Source organism: Heteronotia binoei, chromosome 5, assembly GCF_032191835.1.
Source record: "Heteronotia binoei isolate CCM8104 ecotype False Entrance Well chromosome 5, APGP_CSIRO_Hbin_v1, whole genome shotgun sequence".
Classification (NCBI taxonomy): domain Eukaryota; kingdom Metazoa; phylum Chordata; class Lepidosauria; order Squamata; family Gekkonidae; genus Heteronotia; species Heteronotia binoei.
Window position 1 is genome coordinate 37,104 of NC_083227.1, and position 25,093 is coordinate 62,196.

At 51.1% G+C, this 25,093-nt stretch overlaps 1 protein-coding gene across 1 annotated transcript; it reads right to left on the minus strand.

The window, feature by feature from the left end:
• Window positions 1–478: 478 nt before the first annotated feature.
• Window positions 479–24,762, minus strand: RING1 (ring finger protein 1). The gene is made up of 7 exons (XM_060238870.1): window positions 24,630–24,762; window positions 18,970–19,061; window positions 16,446–16,606; window positions 10,987–11,202; window positions 6,283–6,579; window positions 4,243–4,411; window positions 479–957 (listed from the first exon to the last, which is right to left on the minus strand). The coding sequence occupies exons 2-7, from the start codon at window positions 19,045–19,047 to the stop codon at window positions 856–858; spliced, it is 1,023 nt and encodes a 340-aa protein (XP_060094853.1). The 5' UTR covers window positions 19,048–19,061; window positions 24,630–24,762; the 3' UTR covers window positions 479–855.
• Between the last annotated feature and the right edge of the window lie 331 nt (window positions 24,763–25,093).

Here is a 25,093-nt window from a genome sequence, read left to right on the forward strand (position 1 = left end):
TCAGCCCCACCCACCTCACAGGGTGTGTGTTGTGAGGAGAGAAGATATAGGAGATTGTGAGCTGTTCGGAGACTCTGATTCAGAGAGAAGGGTGGGGTATAAATCTGCAGTCTTCTTCTCCTTCCCTGTTGGGGCCCTTTCCAGCCCACCTCCCCACCCTGAACTCAAGACAGGCCCAGCTGAGCTCTCAGGGCAACGGCTGGCCCTGTCTCTTTCAGCCCCCAAATCATTCCCCACGAGGCACTGCACACCGTGGCCCCACTACAGGATGGGGGTTCTGGAGCCTTCCTGCCAGTTAACCCACCCCCCACAAAGGCCTGCTGGGCCCCCCTGCCCCACAGAATCCACCTGTTCCCAGGGAGACCCCTCTCACAAGAGGTGGCGGGGGGGGGGGGCATTCCCCATGAGGATCTGGAGGCGAAGGCCGCCTCTGCTCCCCGCTCCCCCCATTCCAAGAAACAGAGAGCCGGACCCAGCCTTAGAAAGAGGCCAAAACTTCTGTGATCGACTCAGTTCCACAAAACAGTCTGCAAAAGCGCCTTTCCCCTCCTCCCCAAACCTCCCCCCCTCACGCACGTGGCCTGGAGCGATCAGTCATTGCCAGGAAGGGGTAAGCAAAAACTCTGGTGGGGGCTCACCCACTCCGGAGGGCAGGAGTCTCTGCTGGGGGGGGGAGGGGAAAGAACGCCGCGGGAGGGGGGGAGCAGCCGGGGCAGCGCCTCAGTCTTTTGCAGCTTGGCATTCCCCCTCCTCCGAAAACGTCTCTGTCTGGAAAGTCCTCCCGCTGCCTCGAAGAGCCCCCCCAGGGCAAGAGGGCGGCCCCCCCCATCTCCCCGTGCTCTGGGCCGAGGGGGCTCACTTCTGCTCCTTGGTGGGGGCGTAGTAGAGCTCCAGGGGCCGGCTCAGCTTCCAGTACTTCTCGTTCACCAGCTCCAGGGTCACCGATCCGTTCAGCGTCTGCGCAAGGGGAGGAGGGAAGGGAGACCGTTACCGCAGCTGGCCAGTGCCCCACGGCCCAAGTCGGGCTTCCTGGCTACCCCCCCCCCCCCCGACAGCTCCTTGCAGTCAGACCGTTCTGCCTCAAAGGCCAAACCTCTGGACCTCCCCCCCGCTGCAGTCCCTCCTTAGAGCAGCCTGCAACCACCCCAAGATAATCCATTTGGAAAGAGACAGGTAGGCACGCTGCGCAAGAGCAAAGAGCTCGCTCGGGCAAGTCAGCCAAGCCGCATCGTCTGCTCGTTGTCCCCGGGCCAAAGGAAGCCCGCCTGAAATCTACTAGGGACAGGGCTTTCTCTGTAATGGCTCCTTCCTGGTGGAACCAGCTGCCGGAAGAGGTGAGGGCTCTGCGAAACCTTGCCCAGTTCTGCAGGGCCTGTAAGACAGCCCTCTTCCGGCTGGCCTATAACTAACCGGCACTGGAAACTGAGTGTAGTTTTAATAGACTGCTGTTATGTTTTTTAATGTTTTAACTGTGTAAAATGTTTACATTTAATACTTTTATGTTAGATTTTATGTGCTGTGAGCCGCCCTGAGCCACTTCGGTGGGAAGGGCGGGATATAAATCGTAAATAAACTAAACTAAACTAAATGCCACAAACGACGGCCACGACAACACACCAATGCAAGAAGGCCAAGGCAGCTTGGCTGCAAGAGAGGCAACGTCTTTCCTGGGTCCCCCCCAATGTGGCAATTAGAGCAACTGTGGCAATAAAAACCAGAAAGCTGCTCTAGGCTCCAACCCTGCTGCCAAAACGCCCAAGTCTCCACTCATTCGTTAGCCCGAAAGGGAAGACCACCCGAAATCACAGGCCAGAGAAACAGAGGCAGCCCCCAACATCTCAGAGCCAGAAGCCAACATCGGTGGAAGGCTCTAATGCAGGGACGTTGGACTCGTTTGTTTCGAGGACCGGATCTGACACAAAGGGGTCTTCTTCACCCAAAGGGTGATTAACGTGGAATTCACTGCCACAGGAGGTGGCAGCGGCTACAAGCATAGCCAGCTTCAAGAGGGGATTGGATTAAAATATGGAGCAGAGGTCCATCAGTGGCTATTAGCCACAGTATATTATTGGAACTGTCTGGGGGCAGTGATGCTCGGTATTCTTGGTGCTTGGGGGGGGGGGGGAAGTGGAAGGGCTTCTGGCCCCACTTGTGAACCTCCTTTTTTTGGGCCACTTTGTGACACAGAGTGTTGGACTGGATGGGCCATTGGCCTGATCGAACATCGCTTCTCTTCTGTTCTTATGTGACACACGGTGTTGGACTGGATGGGCCATTGGCCTGATCCAACATGGCTTCTCTTATGTTCTTATGTGACACAGAGTGTTGGACTGGATGGGCCATTGGCCTGATCCAACATGGCTTCTCTTATGTTCTTATGTGACTCAGAGTGCTGGACTGGATGGGCCATTGGCCTAATCCAACATGGCTTCTCTTATGTTCTTATGTGACACAGAGTGTTGGACTGGAGGGGCCATTGGCCTGATCCAACAGGGTTCTCTTATGTGACACAGAGTGTTGGACTGGATGGGCCATTGGCCTGATCCCACAGGACTTCTCTTATGTTCTTATGTGACACAGAGTGTTGGACTGGATGGGCCATTGGCCTGATCCAACATGGCTTCTCTCATGTTCTTATGTGACACAGAGTGTTGGACTGGATGGGCCATTGGCCTGATCCCAAAGGGCTTCTCTTATGTGTGACACAGAGTGTTGGACTGGATGGGCCATTGGCCTGATCCAACAGGGCTTCTCTTATGTTATATATATATATATATATATATATATATATATATATATATATATATATATATGCCCCCCCTTGCCCAGATTGCCCGAAGGTATAGGCTGGGTTGCCATCAGTATGCTGACGACACCCAGCTCTATCTGCTCATGGACGACCAACCCGTCTGCGCCCCAGAAAATTTAGGTCGGGCGCTACAGGCTGTGGCTGAGTGGCTCAGACTGAGCAGGCTGAGGCTAAATCCAGTGAAGACAGAGGTCCTTTGCTTGGGTCGTCGGGGTCCGGGGAGGGAAATCCCCCTGCCAGCTTTTGACGGTGTGCCGTTGACAGCGGCGAACAGGGTCAAAAGCCTGGGGGTACTATTGGAGCCCTCCTTAATGATGGAGGCTCAGATAGCAGCCACTGCAAAGTCCGCATTTTTTCATCTCAGGCGGGCAAGGCAGTTGGCCCCCTTCCTGGAGCGCGACGATCTAGCAACAGTGATCCATGCTACGGTCACCTCGAGGTTGGACTACTGCAATGCTCTCTACATGGGGCTGCCTTTGTGCCGAACTCGGAAGTTGCAGCTAGTGCAGAATGTCGTGGCCCGGCTGCTATTGGGGCTCCCAAGAAGGGAGCGCATCCGGCCGGGGCTCCGGGATCTGCACTGGCTGCCAATAGCATACCGAGTCCGGTACAAGGTGCTGGTTATTACCTTTAAAGCCCTATATGGCCTAGGACCTGCCTACCTGAAGGACCGTCTCTCCCCACATGTTCCCCAGAGAGTTCGGGAACTGAGATCGGGAACTCAAAACCTCGTTATCCCCAGGCCAAAGGAAGCCCGCTTAAAATCTACCAGGGACAGGGCCTTCTCTGTTATGGCCCCTTCCTGGTGGAACCAGCTGCCGGAAGAGGTGAGGGCCCTGCGGGACCTTGCTCAGTTTCGCAGGGCCTGTAAGATAACCCTCTTCCGGCTCTTCTGATGTTCTTCTCAGGGGAAGGCCTCGGCCTCTCTGCCCTGTTGTTGGCCCTCCAGAGGAACTGGCTGGCCACTGTGTGAGACAGGATGCTGGACTAGATGGACCCTCCCTGGTCTGACCCAGCAGGGCTCTTCTGAGGTTCTTCTCAGAGGACGGCCTTGGCCTCTCTGCCCTGTTGTTGGCCCTCCAGAGGAACTGGTTGGCCACTGTGTGAGACAGGAGGCTGGACTAGAGGGACCCTCCCTGGTCTGACCCAGCAGGGCTCTTCTGATGTTCTTCTCAGGGGAAGGCCTCGGCCTCTCTGCCCTTTTGTTGCCCCTCCAGAGAAACTGGTTGGCCCCTGTGTGAGAAGACAGGAAGCTGGACTAGATGGACCCTCCCTGGTCTGATCCAGCAGGGCTCTTCTGAGGTTCTTCTGAACAAAGAGCACCACCCTTGGATTTCTCAGCCAGATGTGCAACTCCTGCGGTCTTATTCCCACGGCCCTCAGATCCACACACAAAGCACCACTCTCTCCTGCCACCCTCCCCCTGCACTCACCGTGAAGGCCCCTCCGGCCGTGGTGATATAGATGGTATATTGCTTCTCACTGACGTCTTCAAGGGCAGGGGCTTCCGGGCCGGGGCCAGAAGCCTCCTCGAGGGCTATGCGCAAAGCCAGGTACTTGGAGAGGTGATCCACCGTGGCATTAGCTGTGGTCTTCACATACCTGCCAAGGAGGACAAAAGGCAAAGGTAGTCCCCTGCGCAAGCACCAGACGTTTCCGACTCTGGGGTGACGTTGCTCTCACAAAGTTTTCACGGCAGACTTTTTACGGGGTGGTTTGCCCTTGCCTTCCCCGGTCATCTATGCTTTCCCCCCCAGTAAGCTGGGTACTCATTTGGCCGACCTCGGAAGGATGGAAGGCTGAGTCAACCTCGAGACAACTACCTGAAAACCCAGCTTCCACCAGGGATCGAACTCAGGTCGTGAGCAGAGCTTAGGCCTGCAGTACTGCAGCTTTACCACTCTGCGCCACGGGGCTCTTTTTGCAGAAGTGCAAAAAAAAGATAAGCCTTGTATAATGATTAAAGATTCTTTTCCCTTTGCACCATTTTGGGGTTTTTTCCCCCCTTTGTTTTCTCTGGTGTGGCCCCTCTTCTTCAGACTGAGTTTTCAGGGGCCAAATTTCCCTTTTGTGAACAGTACAAAAGAGGAACACCTGAAAATCCAACACAATTTCCGCAGGGCCTGCAAAACTGCCCTCTTCCAAGAAGCCTCTGGGATGTAACCAGAATAAATATGACGCTGCCGGATAAATAGAGATTGTAGCACCACTGTATTGTTTTAACTTTTTAAATTAATTTATATTTGTACTTATATTGTTATTGATTTTTTCTTGTCATTTGTGATACCAGGATTTCGTATCATGTTCTGTAAGCCGCCCTGAGCCTGCCTCGGCGGGGAGGGCGGGGCATAAATAAAAATTTACTTACTTTACTTACAATTTGTGGCAATTTCTGGGTGGGGGGGTGGGGATGGGCTATCTAAAAACAAGAGTAAAGAAGGCGACGATGGCATTGGATATATCTCTCACCCTTCACTCTGAATCTCAGAGCGGTCACAATCGCCTTTATCTTCCTCCCCCTCAACAAACACCCTGTGAGGTGGGAATTGCTGAGAGAGCTCTCACAGAAGCTGCCCTTTCAAGGACAACTCCTACAAGAGCTATTGCCCACCCAAAGTCGTTCCAGAAGCTGCAAGTGGAGGAGTGGGGAATCAAACCCGGTTCTCCAGGATAAGAGTCTGAACATTTAACCACTACACTACACCACAGAACAGAAAGAGGAGGAAGAAGAAGATAATGATATTGGATTTATATCCCACCCTTCACTCTGAATCACAGAGTCTCAGAGTGGCTCACACAGTCTCCTTTATCTTCCTTCCCCACAACAGACACCATGTGAGGTGGGTGGGGCTGAGAGAGCTCTCCCAGAAGCTGTCCTTTCAATCTCTTAGTCTCAGAGCTTACAATCTCCTATATCTCCTCCCTCCACAACAGACACCTTTGAGGCGGGTGGGGCTGAGAGAGCTCTCACAGCAGCTGCCCTTTCAAGGACAACTCTGGGAGAGCTATGGCTGACCCATGGCCATTCCAGCAGCTGCAAGTGGAGGAGTGGGGAATCAAACCCGGTTCTCCCAGATAAGAGAGCTATGGCTGACCCAAGGCCATTCCAGCAGCTGCAAGTGGAGGAGTGGGGAATCAAACCCGGTTCTCCCAGATAAGAGAGCTATGGCTGACCCAAGGCCATTCCAGCAGCTGCAAGTGGAGGAGTGGGGAATCAAACCCCGTTCTCCCAGATAAGAGCTATGGCTGACCCAAGGCCATTCCAGCAGCTGCAAGTGGAGGAGTGGGGAATCAAACCCCGTTCTCCCAGATAAGAGCTATGGCTGACCCAAGGCCATTCCAGCAGCTGCAAGTGGAGGAGTGGGGAATCAAATCCGGTTCTCCCAGACAAGAGTCCGCGCACTTAACCACTACACCAAACTGGGTCTCTGCAAGACAGACCTTTCCCAAAGGCTCAAGGGCTCTCTCCTCACCTGGTCTGGGAATAGGCTCCCTTCTCCACTAGGACCGGGTGGGGCCGAAAGACCAGCTCAATCTCACTGCTGCTGGACTCGGCCCCTGGCTCTGGGCTGCCGCGTCCCCCCTCGTGCGAGGTCTCCGGCTCCGGGCCCGACTCATCTGAGGCACGAGAGCGTTTGCGGCTGGGTCCGGCCTCCGGCTGGCTTGGGGCCGAGGCATTGCTGAGGTGGGAGCGGCTGTCGCAGTTGTCCTCTCCGCCGCTGAAGGTGGTGTTGTCTGACTCCTGTGGGTGTTTGCGGACACGCTGTCCCCTGGAAGGGTGGGGGAAAGAATTCAGGGGGCACATTAGGCGCAGTGTTTCCTCTAAGCTGAGTTAGTGCGAGCGAGCTCAGTTTTTTTAGCCTCTGGCTCACACATTTCTGTCTTAGCTCGGCCCACTCAGGAAAAATGGCCCCAGAGCGCGCTAACTGAAAATGTCAAGACAGTGTTCGATTGCAATAAAAAAGGCCAACGCCATGCTGGGAATTGTTAGGAAGGGAATTGAAAACAAATCAGCCAGTACCATAATGCCTTTATAAATCAATAGTGCGGTCTCATTTGGAGTACTGTGTGCAATTCTGGTCACCGCACCTCAAAAAGGATATTATAGCATTGGAAAAAGTGCAGAAAAGGGCAACTAGAATGATTAAAGGTTTGGAACACTTTCCCTATGAAGAAAGGTTAAAACGCTTGGGGCTCTTTAGCTTGGAGAAACGCTGACTGCGGGGTGACATGATAGAAGAAGAAGAAGAAGAAGAAGAAGAAGAAGAAGAAGAAGAAGAAGAAGAAGAAGAAGAAGAAGAAGAAGAAGAAGAAGAAGAAGAAGAAGAAGAAGAAGAAGAAGAAGAAGAAGAAGAAGAAGAAGAAGAAGAAGATGATGATGATGATGATGATGATGATGATGATGATGATATTGGATTTATATCCCACCCTCCACTCCAAAGAGTCTCAGAGCGGCTCACAATATCCTTTCCCTTCCTCCCCCACAACAGACACCCTGTGAGGTGGGTGGGGCTGGAGAGGGCTCTCACAGCAGCTGCCCTTTCAAGGACAACCTCTGCCAGAGCTATGGCTGACCCAAGGCCATTCCAGCAGGTGCAAGTGGAGGAGTGGGGAATCAAACCCGGTTCTCCCAGATAAGAGTCCACACACTTAACCACTACACCAAACTGGCTCTCTAGAGGTTTAGAAGATTATGCATGGGATGGAGAAGAGTCTGCACACTTAACCACTTCACCAAACTGGCGCTCCACGTATGTTGTTGTTAATTTCAATAAAGGAATATAGGGAAACAGTGATTGGTTTTTCCATTTGGCAAGAGTGAAATGAAAGACAAGGTTCTACTCAAAATGTGTAGTATAATTTTTTTTAAAAAAAATTAAGATAAACTGCAACATCAGGCTATGATAGTTCTTATGTATATTGTAGACCTATACAACATTTCCAAGATTCTGTTTGTGTGTTTGTTTCCATGTCGGTTTTGGTAACAACCAGCACGTCGCAATGCAAATTAAATTTTATAAATTAAATCTATAAATACTTTTATAAATATGTTTTAGAAACACTTCGAATGGAAATTAAATTTTATAAATATTCCACATTATACTGTTTCATATGTGAAGTTATAAATTATGTATTTATAAGTTATAAAATATTGAATCGCATCTCCATTTTTCTTCCTGAGTACACCACAAGGTGAATTCCTCCTCCCCGGCCGTCTTAAAGCAGCGGCTGGACAAGACTGGTCGGGGATGCTCTAGATGATCCTGCACTGAGAAGGGGGGTGGACTAGATGGCCTCTAGGGACCCTTCCAACTCTCTGTGATTCCATAAGGCTGCCATGGAAGAAGGAAAGGTGAGCAGCCCAGACAGACTTCTACGATTCCCTTGTTGAAGAGAAAAATCCGTAGACAGCTTTTTTGAGGAGGAGAAGACGAAAACTGCAGATTTATACCCCGCTCTTATCTCTGAATCAGAAGCTCAGAGCGGCTTACAATCTCCCATATCTTCTCCCCCCACAAAACACACCCTGTGAGGTGGGTGGGGATGAGAGGGCTCTCACAGCAGCTGCCCTTTGAAGGACAGAGTCTCAGAGCAGCCTACAATCTCCTATATCTTCTCCCCCCCACAACAGACCTGTGAGGTGGGTGGGGCTGAGAGGGCTCTCACAGAAGCTGCCCTTTCAAGGACAGAGTCCCAGAGCGGCCTACAATCTCCTATATCTTCTCCCACCCACAACAGACACCCTGTGAGGTGGGTAGGGCTGAGAGGACTCTCACAGCAGCTGCCCTTTCAAGGACAGAGTCTCAGAGCTGCCTACAATCTCTTATATCTTCTCCCCCCTACAACAGACACCCTGTGAGGTGGATGGGGCTGAGAGGGCTCTCACAGCAGCTGCCCTTTCAAGGACAGAGGCTCAGAGTGGCCTACAATCTCCTATATCTTCTCCCCCCCACAACAGACACCCTGTGAAGTGGGTAGGGCTGAGAGGGCTCTCACAGCATCTGCTTGAGAAGCGGAAGGTCCCAGGTTCAATCCCCGGCATCTCCAACTAAAAAGGGTCCAAGCAAGTAGGCGTGAAAAACCTCAGCTTGAGACCCTGGAGAGCCATGAATGGGGCTGTGGCTCAGGGGTAGAGCATCTGCTTGGGAAGCAGAAGGCCCCAGGTTCAATCCCCGGCATCTCCAACTCAAAAGGGTCAGGGCAAGTAGGCGTGAAAAACCTCAGCTGGAGACCCTGGAGAGCCATGAATGGGGCTGTGGCTCAGTGGTAGAGCATCTGCTTGGGAAGCAGAAGGTCCCAGGTTCAAGCCCCGGCATCTCCAACTCAAAAGGGTCCAGGCAAGTAGGCGTGAAGAACCTCAGCTTGAGACCCTGGAGAGCCATGAATGGGGCTGTGGCTCAGTGGTAGAGCATCTGCTTGGGAAGCAGAAGGTCCCAGGTTCAATCCCCGGCATCTCCAACTAAAAAGGGTCCAGGCAAATAGGCATGAAAAACCTCCACTTGAGACCCTGGAGAGCCGCTGCCAGTCTGAGTAGACAAGACTGACTTTAGGGAGGGACAGTGGCTCAGTGGTAGAGCATCTGCTTGGTAAGCAGAAGGTCCCAGGTTCAATCCCCAGCATCTCCAACTAAAAAGGGTCCAGGCAAGTAGGCGTGAAAAACCTCAGCTGGGACCCTGGAGAGCCTCTGCCAGTCTGAGTAGACAATGCTGACTTTAGGGAGGGACAGTGGTTCAGTGGTAGAGCATCTGCTTGGGAAGCAGAAGGTCCCAGGTTCAATCCCCGGCATCTCCAACTAAAAAGGGTCCAGGCAAGTAGGCGTGAAAAACCTCAGCTTGAGACCCTGGAGAGCCATGAATGGGGCTGTGGCTCAGGGGTAGAGCATCTGCTTGGGAAGCAGAAGGCCCCAGGTTCAATCCCCGGCATCTCCAACTAAAAAGGGTCCAGGCAAGTAGGCATGAAAAACCTCAGCTGGGACCCTGGAGAGCCTCTGCCAGTCTGAGTAGACAATGCTGACTTTAGGGAGGGGCAGTGGCTCAGTGGTAGAGCATCTGCTTGGGAAGCGGAAGGTCCTATGTTCAATCCCCGGCATCTCCAACTCAAAATGGTCCAAGCAAGCAGGCATAAATAACGTCAGCTTGAGACCCTGGAGAGCCGCTGCCAGTCTGAGTAGACAATGCTGACTTTAGGGAGGGACGATGGCTCAGTGGTAGAGCATCTGCTTGGGAAGCGGAAGGTCCCAGGTTCAATCCCCGGCATCTCCAGCTAAAAAGGGTCCAGGCAAGTAGGCGTGAAAAACCTCAGCTGGGACCCTGGAGAGCCGCTGCCGGTCTGAGAAGACAATGCTGACTTTAGGGAGGGACAGTGGCTCAGTGGTAGAGCATCTGCTTGGGAAGCGGAAGGTCCCAGGTTCAATCCCCGGCATCTCCAACTAAAAAGGGTCCAGGCAAGTAGGTGTGAAGAACCTCAGCTTGAGACCCTGGAGAGCCATGAATGGGGCTGTGGCTCAGGGGTAGAGTATCTGCTTGGGAAGCAGAAGGTCCCAGGTTCAATCCCCGGCATCTCCAACTAAAAAGGGTCCAGGCAAGTAGGCGTGAAAAACCTCAGCTTGAGACCCTGGAGAGCCATGAATGGGGCTGTGGCTCAGGGGTAGAGCATACGCTTAGGAAGCAGAAGGTCCCAGGTTCAACCCCGGCATCTCCAACTAAAAAGGGTCCAGGCAAGTAGGCGTGAAAAACCTCAGCTTGAGACCCTGGAGAGCCTCTGCCAGTCTGAGTAGACAATGCTGACTTTAGGGAGGGACAGTGGCTCAGTGGTAGAGCATCTGCTTGGGAAGCGGAAGGTCCCAGGTTCAATCCCTGGCATCTCCAACTCAAAAGGGTCCAGGCAAGTAGGTGTGAAAACCTCAGCTTGAGACCCTGGAGAGCCGCTGCCAGTCTAAGTAGACAAGACTGACTTGGGTGGACCAAGGAGGGTCTGATTCAGTATAGGGCAGCTTCAAAGATGTTCATATATGAAAGCTTCAAAAGCCAAAATAGGGCACTTCAAGCTGCCAAAGGAGCAGCTGAGGAACCTTCCGAGGAGGCTGCCAACTGTCCGACCGCCTCAGGGAGCGAGGTGCCCTGGGAGGTGCCCGCGTGCCCCCCCCCGTCCAGCAAAGCCTCCCCCCCCGCCGCTACCTGGTCATCGCCTGCATCTTGAGCCCCTCCTCCATGCTGCTCCGCAGGGCTTGCTGGTTGTGCAGCCGGTTCAGCTTGGCCAGCACCCTGTCCTGGTGGGCCTCGTACTCGTCCCGGCTGGGGTAGATCTTGGAGATGAGGGCGTCGAAGTTGGGGTCGGGCCGCAGCGACCGCTTGGAGACCAGCTTCTTCCGGCAGGTGGGGCACTCCTTGTTCCTGGGGCAAAGGGGAGACGGAGGGGAAGGTGTTAGGAATGGCTTTGCCTCGAAGCCTCAGCCTTCTTCCAGGGACGGTGGCTCAGTGGTAGAGCATCTGCTTGGGAACCAGAAGGTCCCAGGTTCAATCCCTGGCATCTCCAAAAAAGGGTCCAGGCAAGTAGGCGTGAAGAACCTCAGCTTGAGACCCTGGAGAGCCATGAATGGGGCTGTGGCTCAGGGGTAGAGCATCTGCTGGGGAAGCAGAAGGTCCCAGGTTCAATCCTCGGCATCTCCAACTCAAAAGGGTCCAGGCAAGCAGGCGTGAAGAACCTCAGCTTGAGACCCTGGAGAGCCATGAATGGGACTGTGGCTCAGTGATAGAGCATCTGCTTGGTAAGCAGAAGGTCCCAGGTTCAATCCCTGGCATCTCCAAAAAAGGGTCCAGGCAAGTAGGCGTGAAGAACCTCAGCTTGAGACCCTGGAGAGCCATGAATGGGGCTGTGGCTCAGGGGTAGAGCATCTGCTGGGGAAGCAGAAGGTCCCAGGTTCAGTCCCCGGCATCTCCAACTCAAAAGGGTCCAGGCAAGTAGGCGTGAAAGACCCCAGCTTGAGACCTGGAGAGCCATGAATGGGGCTGTGGCTCAAGGGTAGAGCATCTGCTTGGTAAGCAGAAGGTCCCAGGTTCAATCCTCGGCATCTCCAACTCAAAAGGGTCCAGGCAAATAGGCGTGAAGAACCTCAGCTTGAGACCCTGGAGAGCCATGAATGGGGCTGTGGCTCAGTGGCTGAGCATCTGCTTGGGAAGCAGAAGGTCTCAGGTTCAATCCCTGGCATCTCCAACTCAAAAGGGTCCAGGCAAGTAGGCGTGAAAGACCTCAGCTTGAGACCCTGGAGAGCCATGAATGGAGCTGTGGCTCAGTGTTAGAGCCTCTGCTTGGTAAGCAGAAGATCCCAGGTTCAATCCCCGGCATCTCCAACTCAAAAGGGTCCAGGCAAATAGGTGTGAAAAACCTCAGCTTGAGACCCTGGAGAGCCGCTGCCAGTCTGAGAAGACAATACTAACTTTGATGGACTCAGGGTCTGATTCAGTAGAAGGCAGCTTCATATATTCATATGTTCATGTACCCCAGAACCTGCCCGGCCCCACAACTGGGACCGAAGACCGTCTCTCAGCTGGAGGTGCGGAACCTTTTACTCTTAACGGTTCTTTATACTAGTCAGAGAAGGACGCTTCTGCCCATGGTATTTATTTTTGCATTCTCCAGTTGTTATTTCAAACAATTTTTTATTAGTAACATATGGCAATATATTCAATTTCTTATATCGTTAATAACTACTTTTTTCTCTATCCCATATATTACTTTCTACCTTCCCCTCCCCCCATTACATGACCCCCGCCGGTGTACTGTATTCAAAACATCATTATTAAAGGTACCCCAAATTAATAAGAACCAAAATTCATATCCTCCTCCCACTTATACTTAATCATTATCAAAAATTGTCCGATGTCCTTTTATTTTCCACTCTTTTTCTACGTATCTTCTGAACTTCTTCCACTCCATCTTAAATACTTCTAAATCATAGTCTCTTAAAGTTCTCGTTAGCTTGTCCATTTCACTCCATGTCATAACTTTTACAATCCAATCCCATTTCTCTGGTATTTTTTCTTGCTTCCACAGCTGCGCATACAATGTCCTAGCAGCTGAGAGCAAGTACCAGAGTAAAGTTCTATCTTCTTTGGCAATTTTTCCATTTGTAATCCCAACAGAAAAGTCCCTGCAGCTTTATTAAATTCGTATCCCAAGATCTTAGATATCTCTTGTTGAATCATCTGCCAAAACATTTTAGCCCTTTCACAAGTCCACCACATAGAGTAGAAAGAACCTTCATGCTTTTTACATTTCCAACACCTGTCCGGCATCTTATTATTCATCTTTGCCAACTTTTTAGGAGTCATATACCATCTATACAACATTCTCCAGTTGTTTACATGTGTGTCTCCATGAGTATACAAAACTTCATTAGGGTTTGTAGAATCTTTCGGGCTCAAGTGCCGTGTTCTACTGGAGAACTACGCCGCTGAGGATGTTCTCCGCAGCTGAGAACGAAACGTCTGGAAGGAAAACTTTCTCCAGTAGAACACGGCACTTGAGCCCGAAAGATTCTACAAACCCTAATGACGTTACCAGCCGTGAAAACCTGAAATCTTTGATAGTATACAAAACATTTATATAAAGGCACAACAGCACAAGAAAAGCTTTATGCCACAATATAAATGCGAATTCCAATAAATACAAGGGTGTCTAAATACTCAGAGCCCCAGTGGCGCAGAGTGGTAAAGCCGCAGTACTGCAGTCGGAGCCCTCTGCTCACGACCTGAGTTCGATCCCAGGCGGAAGCTGGGTTTTCAGGTAGCCGGCTTGAGATTGACTCAGCCTTCCATCCTTCCGAGGTCGGTCAAATGAGTCCCCAGCTTGCTGGGGGGAAAGCGTAGAGGACTGGGGAAGGCAATGGCAAACTACCCCGTAAAAAGTCTGCCATGAATACATGAAAGCAGCGTCACCCCAGAGTTGGAAACGACTGGTGCTTGCACAGGGGACCTCTCCTTTCCCAAATACTCAGTAACAAAGTCGTGTTGCAGGTCCAGACTTAAAAGGAAATAATGTTGGCAGTGGACAACATACAATGTGTTTTCATGGAGCATGGGAAATCAGTGGTGTATTTCGGCTGCCTTGCTTATTCTCCCTGTCCTGGTATTTTCCTTGTTGTGGGGTACTGGGCCTCGGCAAAAGCAAGAAAACTTGCACCCATATTACTAAAAAGCAATAAAGAGTTTTATTCAAATACATACATTACAGCCTAAATGGTGTCTGCTTATGTGTAAAAACATAATACAGACATCCAAACAGATTTAAGGACAGTTTCTATCCAAGTGCTGTGGTTAGGTTAAATGCAGGGTTATGAAGGATTATCTGTTTTAGATGTATTTAATGGTTTAAATGGTTTTAATGGTTTTATGAATGTTTAATGGTTTTATGAATGTTTATTTAATGGTTTAAATGGTTTTAATGGTTTTATGAATGTTTATCCGTTTTAGATGTATTTAAATGGTTTTAATGGTTTAAATGGTTTAATGGTTTCAGATGTATTTAAATGGTTTATGAATATGTGTGTTTGATGTGTTGGTATGTTTGTGGAAGAGCACCTCATTTCGTTGCTCTCTTTTTGTTGAGAACAATGACAATAAATTCATCTATCTAAATTCATCTATCTATCCATAAGTACCATTCATATCATTCACACAAAATCTAATCTAGGCAATCAGCGTCCAAAATTCTTATTCAACAAATTCCTTGACTAGAGTCACGGCTGCCCCGGAGAAAACTCTTCATTGTCCTCTTTATTTTTTTAAATTTGTATTTCAATGACACAGGTAGATTAAAACATATAGACAGCTGCAGCGTTATAAGAATAAAAATACTATCAACCATTTAAAAATGGAAACTTTAAAAACTATACTAACTATAACATAAGAGAAGCCATGTTGGATCGGGCCAATGGCCCCTCCAGTCCAACACTCTGTGTCACGTAGGAACATAAGAGAAGCCCTGTTGGATCAGGCCAATGACCCATCCTGTCCAACACTCTGAGTCACGTAAGAACATAAGAGAAGCCATGTTGGATCAGGCCAGTGGCCCATCCAGTCCAACACTCTGTGTCACATAAGAACATAAGAGAAGCCCTGTTGGATCAGGCCAATAGCCCATCCAGTGCAACACTCTGTGACACATAAGAACATAAGAGAAGCCCTGTTGGATCAGGCCAATGGCCATCCAGTCCATCACTCTGTGTCACATAAGAACATAAGAGAAGCCCTGTTGGATCAGGCCAACAGCCCATCCAGTCCAACACTCTGTGTCACATAAGAACATAAGAGAAGCCATGTTGGATCAGGCCAATGGCCATCCAGTCCAACACTCTGTGTCACATAAGAACATAAGAGAAGCCATGTTGGATCAGGCCAGTGGCCCATCCAGTCCAACACTCTGTGTCACATAAGAACATAAGAGAAGCCATGTTGGATCAGGCCAATGGCCCCTCCAGTCCAACACTCTGAGTCACATAAGAACATAAGAGAAGCCATGCTGGATTAGGCCAATGGCCCATCCAGTCCAACACTCTGTGTCACATAAGAACAGAAGAGAAGCCCTGCTGGATCAGGCCAATAGCCCCTCCAGTCCAACACTCTGTGTCACATAAGAACATAAGAGAAGCCCTGTTGGATCAGGCCAATGGCCCCTCCAGTCCAACACTCTGTGTCACATAAGAACATAAGAGAAGCCCTGCTGGATCAGGCCAATAGCCCCTCCAGTCCAACACTCTGTGTCACATAAGAACAGAAGAGAAGCCATGTTGGATCAGGCCAATGGCCCCTCCAGTCCAACACTCTGTGTCACATAAGAAAAGCCATGTTGGATCAAGCCAGTGGCCCATCCAGTCCAACACTCTGTGTCACATAAGAACATAAGAGAAGCCATGTTGGATCAGGCCAATGGCCCATCCAGTCCAACACACTGTGTCACACAGTGGCCAATATATGTATGTGTGTATATACAGATATATATATATATATATACACACACACGCATATACATACATACATATGCACAAATATGTATGCGCACACATACACACACACATATATGCTGTGGCTAATAGCCCTGATGGATCTTTGCTCCTTATTTTTATCCAATCCCCTCTTAAAGCTGGCTATGCTTGTAACCGCCGCTACGTCCTGTGGCAGTGAGTTCCACATGCTAATCACCCTTTGGGTGAAGAAGTAAGTAGCATTAGCTAATATAGTCAGGAATGGCTTTGCATCATAGTTAGATCCAAGGTCACTGCATAAATTCAAAATATATGTCCTTTCCAGAGGAGCTTGCGCCCTGTGCAGTTTGGTCTAATTTCTGTATTACGGGTGACCATTTTCAAAATAAATTTAAGGTATTCCTCACGTGGGTCTGCTTGGGAGATACGCACAGTGATCTTACCCATAACACAGCGCTCCCAAATAATTGAGTGCCACTGAGTAACACGAGAGGAATCTGCAGATTTCCACTGCTAGCACTTCATAGCACTAACCTGGTCACGAGCGTTCTTGCTTTTGCCTCCTACTGAAGCGGGCACCGCAGGAGACGGCTGGATCTTTCTGCTGCCTTCCCCCCACCCCATCCCAGACGACCCCTGCTGCAGCACCCATACCCGCTGCGAAGGGCTGTGACGATGCAGTCGGAGCAGAAGCGGTGGAGGCACTCCTTGGTGGTCATGGTGTGCTTCAGCATGTCCAGGCAGATGGGGCACATCAGCTCGCTGTGCAGGCTGCGGGGCGAGACAGCGATCTCCGTCCCGTCCATGATGGCCTCCTGCGGAAGGGCAAAGAAGGACGCAGGTGGTTTGAAATGCCCCGGACAGGTCAAGAGACGACACAGGGAGAGGGTCGCAATCAAAAACGGGCCATCCAAACCAAGGGGGAGGAGGAGGAGACGACCGGATTTATACCCCGCTTTACAAACTCCTTCCCTTCCTCTCCGCACAAGAGACACCCTGTGAGGCAGAGGGGCTGAGAGAGCTCTGAAAGAACTGAGAACTGGCCCAAAATCATACCAGCAGGTACATGTGGAGGAAGAGTGGGGAATCAAACCCAGCTCTCCCAGATTAGAGGAGGAGGAGGCGTTTGGATTCATACCCCACCCTTCAATTGGACTCAAGAGCATCTTATAATCTCCTTCCCTTCCTCTCCTTATGACACACGCCCTGAGAGGGAGCTGGGGCTCAGAGAACTTTGAGAGAACTGGGATTGATCCAAGGTCACACCAGCAAGTACATGTGGAGGAGGAATGGGGAAGCAAACCCGGCTCTCCAGATTAGAGTCCGCCACTCTTCAGCACTACAAAAAAAACTGTCCTCCCCCCAGAAGGTCTATTCTTACAGATTTAATTGTGGAAGAACAAAAACTTATCCTTGAATGCTTTTTTAAGAAGAAAAATTGTAGATTTATAACCCACCCTTCTTCCTAAATCAGAGACCCAGAGTGGCTTACCATCTCCTATATCTTCTCCCTCCACAACGGACCCCCTGTGAGGTGGGTGGAGCTAAGAGGGCTCTCCCAGCAGCTGCTCTTTCAAGGACAACCTCTGCCAGAGCTATGGCTGACCCAAGGCCATTCCAGCAGATGCAAGTAGAGGAGTGAGGAATCAAACCTGGTTCTCCCAGCTAATAGTCTACGCCTTTAACCACAACACCAAACTGGTTAATGAAGCTGGCAGGAAGTAGATTCAGGATGGACACAGGAAATAGTTCTCGCCATGTATGCATTATTGGGAAGGGGGGCAAGGAAGAAGAAGGTAATATTGGATTTATATTCCGCCCTCCACTCCAAATCTCAGAGCGGCTCACAATCTACTTTATCTTCTTCCCCCACAACAGATACCCTGTGAGGCGGGTGGGGCTGGAGAGGGCTCTCACAGCAGCTGCCCTTTCAAGGACAACCTCTGCCAGAGCTATGGCTGACCCAAGACCATTCCAGCAGCTGCAAGTGGAGGAGTGGGGAATGAAACCTGGTTCTCCCAGATAAGAGAGCTATGGCTGACCCAAGGCAATTCCAGCGGCTGCAAGTGGAGGCGTGGGGAATCAAACCCGGTTCTCCCAGATAAGAGAGCTATGGCTGACTCAAGGCCATTCCAGCAGCTGTAAGTGGAGGAGTGGGGAATCAAACCCGGTTCTCCCAGATAAGAGAGCTATGGCTGACCCAAGGCCATTCCAGCAGGTGCAAGTGGAGTAGTGGGGAATCAAACCCAGTTCTCCCAGATAAGAGAGCTATGGCTGACCCAAGGCCATTCCAGCAGCTGCAAGTGGAGGAGGGAGGAATCAAACCCGGTTCTCCCAGATAAGAGAGCTATGGCTGACCCAAGGCTATTCCAGCAGGTGCAAGTGGAGGAGTGGGGAATCAAACCCTGTTCTCCCAGATAAGAGAGCTATGGCTGACCCAAGGCCATTCCAGCAGGTGTAAGTGGAGGAGTGGGGAATCAAACCCTGTTCTCCCAGATAAGAGAGCTACAACTGGCCCAAGGCCATTCCAGCAGGTGCAAGTGGAGTAGTGGGGAATCAAACCCAGTTCTCCCAGATAAGAGAACTACGACTGGCCCAAGGCCTTTCCACCAGCTGTAAGTGGAGGAGTGGGGAATCAAACCCTGTTCTCCCAGATAAGAGAGCTATGGCTGACCCAAGGCCATTCCAGCAGCTGCAAGTGGAGGAGGGAGGAATCAAACCCGGTTCTCCCAGATAAAAGCTCTGGCTGACCCAAGGCCATTCCAGCAGGTGCAAGTGGAGTAGTGGGGAATCAAACCCAGTTCTCCCAGATAAGAGAGCTACGACTGGCCCAAGGCCATTCCAGCAGGTGCAAGTGGAGGAGGGGGGAATCAAACCCAGGTCTCCCAGATAAGAGTCTGCGCTCTTCACCACTACACCAACCTGGCTCTTACGCTTTAAATGCTAAAGTGTAAACACGTACCCAGCTCTGCTCACTAAATGCATCCAAAATCAATTCCGTACAAGTAAGGGTGCCAAAAGGAAAGTGACCCTTGACGCAGATGGGAGTTCCCTCCTGTTCGGGGGGGGGGGGGGGCAGGAAGACCCATCTGAGAGGCCCTGTCTGGTCTGGGCTTTACCCCAAACACACACACCCCCCCCCTCTGCAAGCAGTCCCACCTTCCCTGACAGTCCTCACCTGGGGGGTCCGGTGTAGCTCGTAGAGGCTGAGTTCCCACGTCTTGCTGGCGTTCTGAGCATTGACTGGAGTCGCCATGGCGGGAGGGAGAGCTGCAGAGACAGGAGAACAGCGGCGGGGGGGGGGGTGTCACTCAGCCATTCCCCAGACAGAGTTTAAACAGTCCCCCCCCCCAACAAGCCTCATCCCAGAGGAACGTTTCAACACATCCCAGTCTAGGTAAGTGAGGTCTTATTATGACTATGCAGCAATGAAGGGAAATGCATTCTGCGCATGCCCAGGGAAGGCGCTTCATTGTGCATGACCCGGGGAGAGACGGCAGAGAGCTTTTCCTCCATCTCCCAAAAGACCAGAACCGGAGGGCTGCAGGTTCAGGATGGACCAAAAGAAGCACTCCTTTATAGAGCGAGTGATTCCAACGTGGCATTCGCTGCCCGAGGATGTAGTGAGGGCCACAGACAGCTTTGAAAGAGGATTCGACAAATTCATGAACATAAGAGAGGCCATGTTGGATCAGGCCAGTGGCCCCTCCAATCCAGCACTCTGTGTCACAGAAGAACATAAGAGAAGCCCTGTTGGATCAGGCCAATGGCCCATCACCTCCAACACTCTGTGTCACACAATGGCTAAAAAACCTAGGTGTCATCAGGAGGACCACCAGTGGGGCAAGGACACTAGAAGCCCTCCCACTCTGCCCCCTCCCCCAAGCACCAAGAATACAGAGCATCACTGCCCCAGACATAAGAAAATAAGAGAAGCCCTGTTGGATCAGGCCAATGGCCCATCCAGTCCAACACTCTGTGTCACATAAGAACATAAGAGAAGCCCTGTTGGATCAGGCCAGTGGCCCCTCCAGTCCAACACTCTGTGTCACATAAGAACACAAGAGAAGCCCTGTTGGATCAGGCCAATGGCCCATCACCTCCAACGCTCTGTGTCACACAATGGCTAAAAAACCCAGGTGCCATCAGGAGGTCCACCAGTGGGGCCAGGACACTAGAAGCCCTTCCACTATGTCCCCCCCCCCAAGCACCAAGAATACAGAGCATCACTTGCCCCAGACAGAGAGTTCCAATGATAAGCTGTGGCTAATAGCCACTGCTGGATCTCTGCTCCATGTTTTTATCCAATCCCCTCTTGAAGCTGGCTATGCTTGTAGCCGCCACCAGCTCCTGTGGCAGTGAGTTCCACATGTTAATCACCCTTTGGGTGAAGAAGGACTTCCTTTTATCCGTTCTAACCCGACTGCTCAGCAGAAGTCTACGAATAGCTACTAGCTGTAGGGACTGAGGGAAACCTCCACCTACAGAGGCCGTCAACCACCGGACACCAATGCTCAGGAGGGAACGTCAACGGAAGGCCTCAGCCTCTCTGCCCAGCTGTTGGCCCTTTACTGCAGGGGTGGCCAAACTGTAGCTCAGGCATGTGACCCTTTCACAGATATTCTGTGGCTCCCGAAGCCCCCATGGTCCTGTTGGCCAACTTGGAGAAAGCATTTGTCTCTTTAAATCAATTTGCCAAGACAGCCCGCAGCTTGGAGAATAAAGTTGCTTTCTTTCCACTTCTCTCTCCCTCCTCTTGTCTATTTGCCTTCCTTCCTTCCTTCCTTCCTTCCTTCCTTCCTTCCTTCCTTCCTTCCTTCCTTCCTTCCTTCCTGCCTTCCTTCCTTCCTTCCTTCCTTCCCTCAAACATTTAGCATTCAAGTCCTGTGGCTCTCAAACATCTGACGTTCATCCTATGTGGCTCTTATTTGGCCAACCCTTCTGCAGAGGAACTGGCTGGCCACAGGAGGCTGGACTAGATGGACCCTCACTGGTCTGATCCAGCAGGGCTCTCCTGATGCTCTTCTCAGGGCAAGGCCTCGGCCTCTCTGCCCTGTTGTTGGCCCTCCAGAGGAACTGGCTGGCCACTGTGTGAGACAGGATGCTGGACTAGATGGACCCTCACTGGTCTGATCCAGCAGGGCTCACCTGATGCTCTTCTCAGGGGAAGGCCTCGGCCTTTCTGCCCTGTTGTGGGCCCTCCAGAGGAACTGGTTGGCCACTGTGTGAGACAGGAGGCTGGACTAGATGGACCGTCCCTGGTGAGTATAAGTGGGCATTCTTCGCAGTGAAGGACGGTAAGCAGTGGAGTGCCACAGGGCTCAGTACTGGGTCCCACGCTCTTTAACTTGTTCATATATGCTTTGGAGTTGAGAGTAAGCAGTGAAGTGGCCAGGTTTGCAGATGACACTAAATTGTTCAGGGTGGTGAGAACCAGAGAGGATTGTGAGGAACTCCAAAGGGATCTGTTGAGGTTGGGTGAGTGGGCGTCAACGTGGCAGATGCGGTTCAATGTGGCCAAGTGCAAAGTAATGCACATCGGGGCCAAGAATCCCAGCTACAAATACAAGTTGATGGGGTGTGAACTGGCAGAGACTGACCAAGAGAGAGATCTTGGGGTTGTGGTAGATAACTCACTGAAAATGTCAAGACATGGTGGATTACAAATTATTATCTTGGAATGTAAATGGACTAAATTCACCACAAAAAAGAAAGGCAACGTTGCATTGGATTAAAAAGCAAAATTGTAATATAGTTTGTTTACAAGAAGTACATATCAAACAAAAGGATTACAAATTTTTATGGAATAAACAATTGGGACTAGAATTTCATTCATTGGCTGAACAGAAGAAAAGGGGAGTGATTTTTTCTATTAAACAAGAATTGGCCCTGAAGCTAGTGTATAAAGATAAGGATGGAAGATTTGTAGCGGTAGAAATAATATTAAATGCAAAAAAAAGTTGTTACTGGAACTGCATGCACCAAATGGCGCAAAGCATGCTTTCTTTAATGACATTATACAACAATTTGATGAAGTGACATATGATGAAGTTTTGATAATGGGGGACTTTAATAAAACAATTAAGAACACACTGGATAGGTTTGGGGGGGGGGGATAATAAGGAAGGAAAATTGCCAAAGTCTTTTTTTGAATAGGTCAAACAAGAAAACTTAGAGGATATGTGGAGGAAATTTAATCCCGAAGTGAGGGACTATACCTTTTTTTCAGCAAGACATAAAACTTTTCCCAGAATTGACATGTTGTGGGGTACTAAAGATTTAGGCCTTATAACAAAGAAAATAGAGATTTTACCTAAAATAGGGGCTGATCATAACCCAATAATGTGGATTACAAAACTGTCTAAAAAGTCGAGAAGATGGAGATTGAATGAAGATTTACTACAGAATAAAGAAATAGTGACGTCTCTAGAAAATGAAACTAAAGCTTTCTTCCAAATAAACGATAAAGAAGATATAGAATTTCAGATGGTGTGGGATGCTTATAAAGCAGTAATGAGAGGAATATTGATTACATTGAATAATAAAGACAAGAGGGCAAAAGAAAAACAGATGCTGGACATTCAAAATGAAATAAAGAAAAAAAGAAGGGGAACTGAGAAAAAGGCCAGGGAAAAAGAAAATTATGAGGGAGATTACAATATTACAAACACAAATGAGACATCTGTTAAATAAAGAACTGGAATGGAATCTGAAAAGGTTGCAGCAGAAATCTTTCGAGGGAGCAAATAAACCTGGAAAATATTTGGCCTGGCAATTGAAGAAAAAGAGAGAAAGTAAAATTATTAATAAAATTGGGGTGGAGGAAAGAGAGGTGATAGATCAAGAAGGAATAAAAAGAGAATTCTTTAAGTATTATGCCAAATTATTTAAGAGTGTTAAAATAAAGAAAGAAAAGATGGAAGAGTATTTACAAAAGATTAAAATAGCACCCTTAACAGAAAATATGGGAAAAGTCTTGAATGATCCAATTGAAAAAATAGAAATTAAAGCAGCAATTAATGCAATGAAAAATGGAAAAGCACCTGGGCCAGATGGATATACAGCTAAATTTTTTAAAACCTTCAAAGGAAGTGGCTGGCCCTTGTGTGAGACAGGAGGCTGGACTAGATGGACCCTCCCTGGTCTGATCCAGCAGGGCTCTTCTGATGTTCTTATGAAGGCCTCAGCCTCTCTGTCCCACACAGTGGCCAGAGGAACTGGCTGGCCACTGTGTGGGACAGGAGGCTGGACTAGATGGACCCTCCCTGGTCTGACCCAGCAGGGCTCTTCTGATGTTCTTATGAAGGCCTCGGCCTCTCTGCCCTATTGTTGGCCCTCCAGAGGAACTGGCTGGCCACTGTGTGAGGCAGGAGGCTGGACTAGATGGACCCTCCTTGGTCTGACCCAGCTGGGCTCTCCTGATGTTCTTCTCAGGGGAAGGCGTTGGCCTCTCTGCCCTGTTGTTGGTCCTGCAGAGGAACTGATTGGCTCCTATATGAGACAGGAGGCTGGACTAGATGGACCCTCACTGGTCTGATCCAGCTGGGCTCTTCTGATGTTCTCGTGAAGGCTGTTCCCTGTTGTTGGCCCTCCAGAAGAACTGGCTGGCCACAGTGTGAAACAGGAGGCTGGACTAGATGGACCCTCACTGGTCTGACCCAGCAGGGCTCTTCTGATGCTCTTCTCAGGGGAAGGCCTCAGCCTCTCTGCCCTGTTGTTGGCCCTCCAGGGGAACTGGTTGGCCCCTGTGTGAGACAGGAGGCTGGACTAGACGGACCCTCCCTGGTCTGACCCAGCAGGGCTCTTCTGATGCTCTTCTCAGGGGAAGGCCTCAGCCTCTCTGCCCTGTTGTTGGCCCTCCAGGGGAACTGGTTGGCCCCTGTGTGAGACAGGAGGCTGGACTAGATGGACCCTCACTGGTCTGATCCAGCAGGACTCTTCTGAGATTCTTCTCAGGGGAAGGCCTCAGCCTCTCTGCCCTGTTGTTGGCCCTCCAGAGGAACTGGTTGGCCCCTGTGTGAGACAGGAGGCTGGACTGGATGGACCCTCACTGGTCTGATCCAGCAGGGCTCTTCTGAGGTTCTTATGAAGGTCTCAGCCTCTCTGCCCTGTTGCTGGACTCCAGAGGAACTGGTCAGCCACTGTGTGAGATAGGAGGCTGGACTAGATGGACCCTCCCTGGTCTGACCCAGCAGGGATCTTCTCATGTTCTTCTCAGGGGAAGGCATTGGCCTCTCTGCCCTGTTGTTGGCCCTCCAGAGGAACTGGCTGGCCCCTGTGTGAGACAGGAGGCTGGACTAGATGGACCCTCCCTGGTCTGACCCAGCAGGGCTCTTCTGAGGTTCTTATGAAGGTCTCAGCCTCTCTGCCCTGTTGTTGGCGCTCCAGAGGAACTGGCTGGCCACTGTGTAAGACAGGAGGCTGGACTAGATGGACCCTCCCTGGTCTGACCCAGCAGGGCTTTCTTCTGTGCTTGCTGGCTAGGATCAGCCGTACCAGTTGAACTTCCACATCCAGACGCACTGAACCCTGTGCATCCCAGAGCCAGGAGGAAGGGCCTCTGTGCACCGTGGCTGGCCCTCCAAAGCAACCGGCTGTCCGGTGGGTGCGCGGGGAGGCTGGGCTGGACGGCCCCTCCTCCCCGCTCCTCTTCCTCGCTCCCCTCCAGCCCCGCCCACTCGACCCGGCATCTCCCTTCGGCCCCTCCGCCAATCCTCCCGAGTCTGCTGCCCTCCTCCCCTTTCCAGAGGGGGGCGGCGGCGCTCTGCACATGCTCCAGGCCCGCCCGCGCCTCCTGCCCTCTGCACATGCTCGGGTTCCCCTCCCGGGTCTCCCTACCGCCTCTGCGGGCCCCCGAAGCGCCGGCGGGCTCCGTCTTTCTTCTTCTTCTTCTCCTCCTCCTTCTTCTTCTTCGTCTTCCTCCCTCCTGGAGAGGCGGGAGAGGGTGGGAACCTCCGCCGCGCGTCACTTCCTCTCCCCGCCCCCTCGATGACGTCACGGGCCAGGGGGGTTCTCCCCGCCCAGTGACGTCACAGGCTTTGCACCGGGAGGGGGCGCCGTCGGGGCGGGCAGCGGTGCTGGAGCCTTGCGCGATGCAAGAGCCCCCTCGACGGCACCTTTCTCCAGGGGCCTTGGGGGGCCACGAGATGCGCCTTCGCTGCAAGGGTTGCATCGGCCTCGGGTTGCCAATCCCCAGGTGGGGGCAGGGGATCCACCGCTTTGCAGGCCCTCCCCCCCCCACTTCAGGGCCGTCAGAGACCAATTCCCTGACATAGGGAAAATGGAGAATTGATTGGGGGGGC

Excerpts from the sequence above, each read along its gene's own strand:
- RING1 (XM_060238870.1), bottom strand. The coding sequence starts at position 19,047 with ATGGCGACTCCAGTCAATGCTCAGAACGCCAGCAAGACGTGGGAACTC. Across the intron at positions 16,607-18,969 it reads AGCTACACCGGACCCCCCAG|GAGGCCATCATGGACGGGAC; the intron begins GTGAGGACTGTC and ends GCCCTTCCGCAG. Across the intron at positions 4,412-6,282 it reads GGAGCCTATTCCCAGACCAG|GTATGTGAAGACCACAGCTA; the intron begins GTGAGGAGAGAG and ends CCTCCTTGGCAG.